General features: G+C 35.9%; 1 protein-coding gene across 5 annotated transcripts in view; it reads right to left on the reverse strand.

The window, feature by feature from the left end:
- Positions 1-481: 481 nt before the first annotated feature.
- The window catches only part of LOC135220669 (glutamate receptor 1-like), a 713,951-nt gene continuing 712,273 nt past the window's right edge, over positions 482-2,159 (reverse strand). For all 5 annotated transcript variants that reach the window (XM_064258041.1, XM_064258039.1, XM_064258037.1 and 2 more), the window contains exons 20-21: positions 2,088-2,159; positions 482-1,978 (exon numbers count right to left, since the gene is read on the reverse strand). The exon at positions 2,088-2,159 is cut by the window's right edge and continues 3 nt beyond it. In XM_064258041.1, the coding sequence (XP_064114111.1) occupies positions 1,910-1,978; positions 2,088-2,159 (141 nt within the window). In that variant the 3' untranslated portion in view covers positions 482-1,909. The remainder of the gene's footprint in view (positions 1,979-2,087) is intronic.

Consider the following 2,159-nt stretch of genomic DNA (forward strand, 5'->3'; position numbering starts at 1 on the left):
TATATATATATATATATATATATATATATGTATGTATGTATGTATGTATGTATGTATGTATGTATGTATGTATGAGTAGTATGTATATATGAATGGATGTATGTATGTACGTATGTATGTATGTATGTATGTATGTATGTATGTATGTATAACTGAATCACGAAAGTTTGGAACGTGATAAATGCATAAATAAACGTATAAGCTACTCCAGTGTTTCACTTTCCATCGTGGTTTATACCTATATATATATATATATATATATATATATATATATATATATATATATATATATATACATATTTGTCTTTGTGCGTTTGTGATTAGATCATTACATTGAAACGCCCCAGACATTCTCTCTCTATCTCTCTTCTCTCTCTCCTCTTCTCCTCCCTCTCTCTCTTACACACACATACACACACACACACATATATATATATATATATATATATATATATATATATATATATATATATAGTGTATGTATGCATGTATGTAAGCATGAATGTATGTATGTGTGTATGTATATATGTATGTATGTATGTATGTATGTACGCACTTAAAGTGTATTTGTATATAAGAGTTTTTAAAGACATTTGGACAAGCTATTTATCTAAAAATGACTGTCACCGCTATTCTGCGATGAAGTGGTCTCTCATTTTCTTCATATTTCATAAAGCGTCATTTTGTAAATATCGCATAGAGTTTTGTGTTTATCTCTGTTGTTCGGTTTTCCCTGACGTAATTTCGAGAGTATTTTAGTGAAATGTTTTCCATGAGATATAGAGCATTTTATACGTGCAATATAAATAAAACATCTAAATCTTTAATGTGTCAAAAATCTCCTTTTCAATTTAAATATATAAATGTAAGACGGACACTTTTCATTTTGTTTTGTTTTCCATTTTCGGTATGGTTAGAGGAACGAATTCACTTACTCAAATGAATTAAATCTAGTTATTTTCGAACACAGGTACAAAAATAAAGCACCATTCAAATCACGGATTTCTATTTCACTAGGAATTTCTGGTGTAAAAGAAAATTAAGTGGAAAAAACTTCTTGGTATGAGGAAGAGACCTTAGGTATATTATTTTCCAAGTTATAACTCTGAATTTAGCATAGAAAATGTCTTCACTTATTGTTTTTAATACATAGCAAAATACGGGTTCATTTCCCTTAATGGCGTGTAGGACTGTAACACTGCAGTCATTCTTCTATAATTATCAAAACTTGGTAGCATTCAGCTTGCTAATGAGAATATCATCGTAAAAATGTTCATGTCAGGCTCTGAAATTACCTACGTTATAATCAGCGCCATGACACGGCTTAGAATATCAGCCAGCTAGAATAATTATGCACTATTACAAAACATGATTGTTCCTGAACCTACGCAAAAGCTGCAGCACGACATGCACTTTCAACACGAACATAAACACACTCGAGTTAAAACGGAAAGTCCGCACACTCAGGAGAGGCAGGAGTTGTCGCAGCTGACTGGTTCTCAGTTGCCGGGGTTTTGGTGCTTTGGGTGTTGACTGACAGCATGCTAGATTTAGAAGTCTGAACACCGCTTACCACACCCGACCCTTGAGACTGACTAATGGAACCTTGCGAGGAATTTAGCGGAGGGGAAATGATGAGCAAGCTTTGAGAATCACTACTCAGGGATGTGAACATATTGTTGATCTGAACCTGAGAGGTGGAAGGGTCTTTCGCTAGCACTTTCGTGGTCTCCAGGTTACTGCCTAGAGAGGCTTTGGAAGCTCGGCGCTGATTTTCGGTGACGAAAGCCGTTCTGAATGTTTGCGTGTAGAAGGACTGCTGAAGACTGCTGTTGGAATTAGCTGGGATAGATGTGTGTAACAGATGCAGCTGAGGCTTGTTTTGGCCTTTGGCCCAATGTGGCCGACGTCAGACTTGCGTTTGCGTGTTGGAGTGTATAAGGTCACCGTCCAAAATCTGGGTGGCGGGCGAATAGAACTGAAACAACCAAAGGGGCTATCAGTATGAAAGGACGCCAGGAAAAATGTTCTACACAGTCTTTAAACTGACAATAAATTATTTTTACAAAAGGTTTCTATCAGCTTACCTTCCCATTGTCTAGCTCCCTATCTCCAGTAATGGACTGTTTCGCTTTTGCTTTCATTGCAGCCGAAAGGCT

The sequence above is a fragment of the Macrobrachium nipponense genome, chromosome 2 (genome assembly GCF_015104395.2).
Source record: "Macrobrachium nipponense isolate FS-2020 chromosome 2, ASM1510439v2, whole genome shotgun sequence".
NCBI classification, from domain to species: Eukaryota; Metazoa; Arthropoda; class Malacostraca; order Decapoda; family Palaemonidae; genus Macrobrachium; species Macrobrachium nipponense.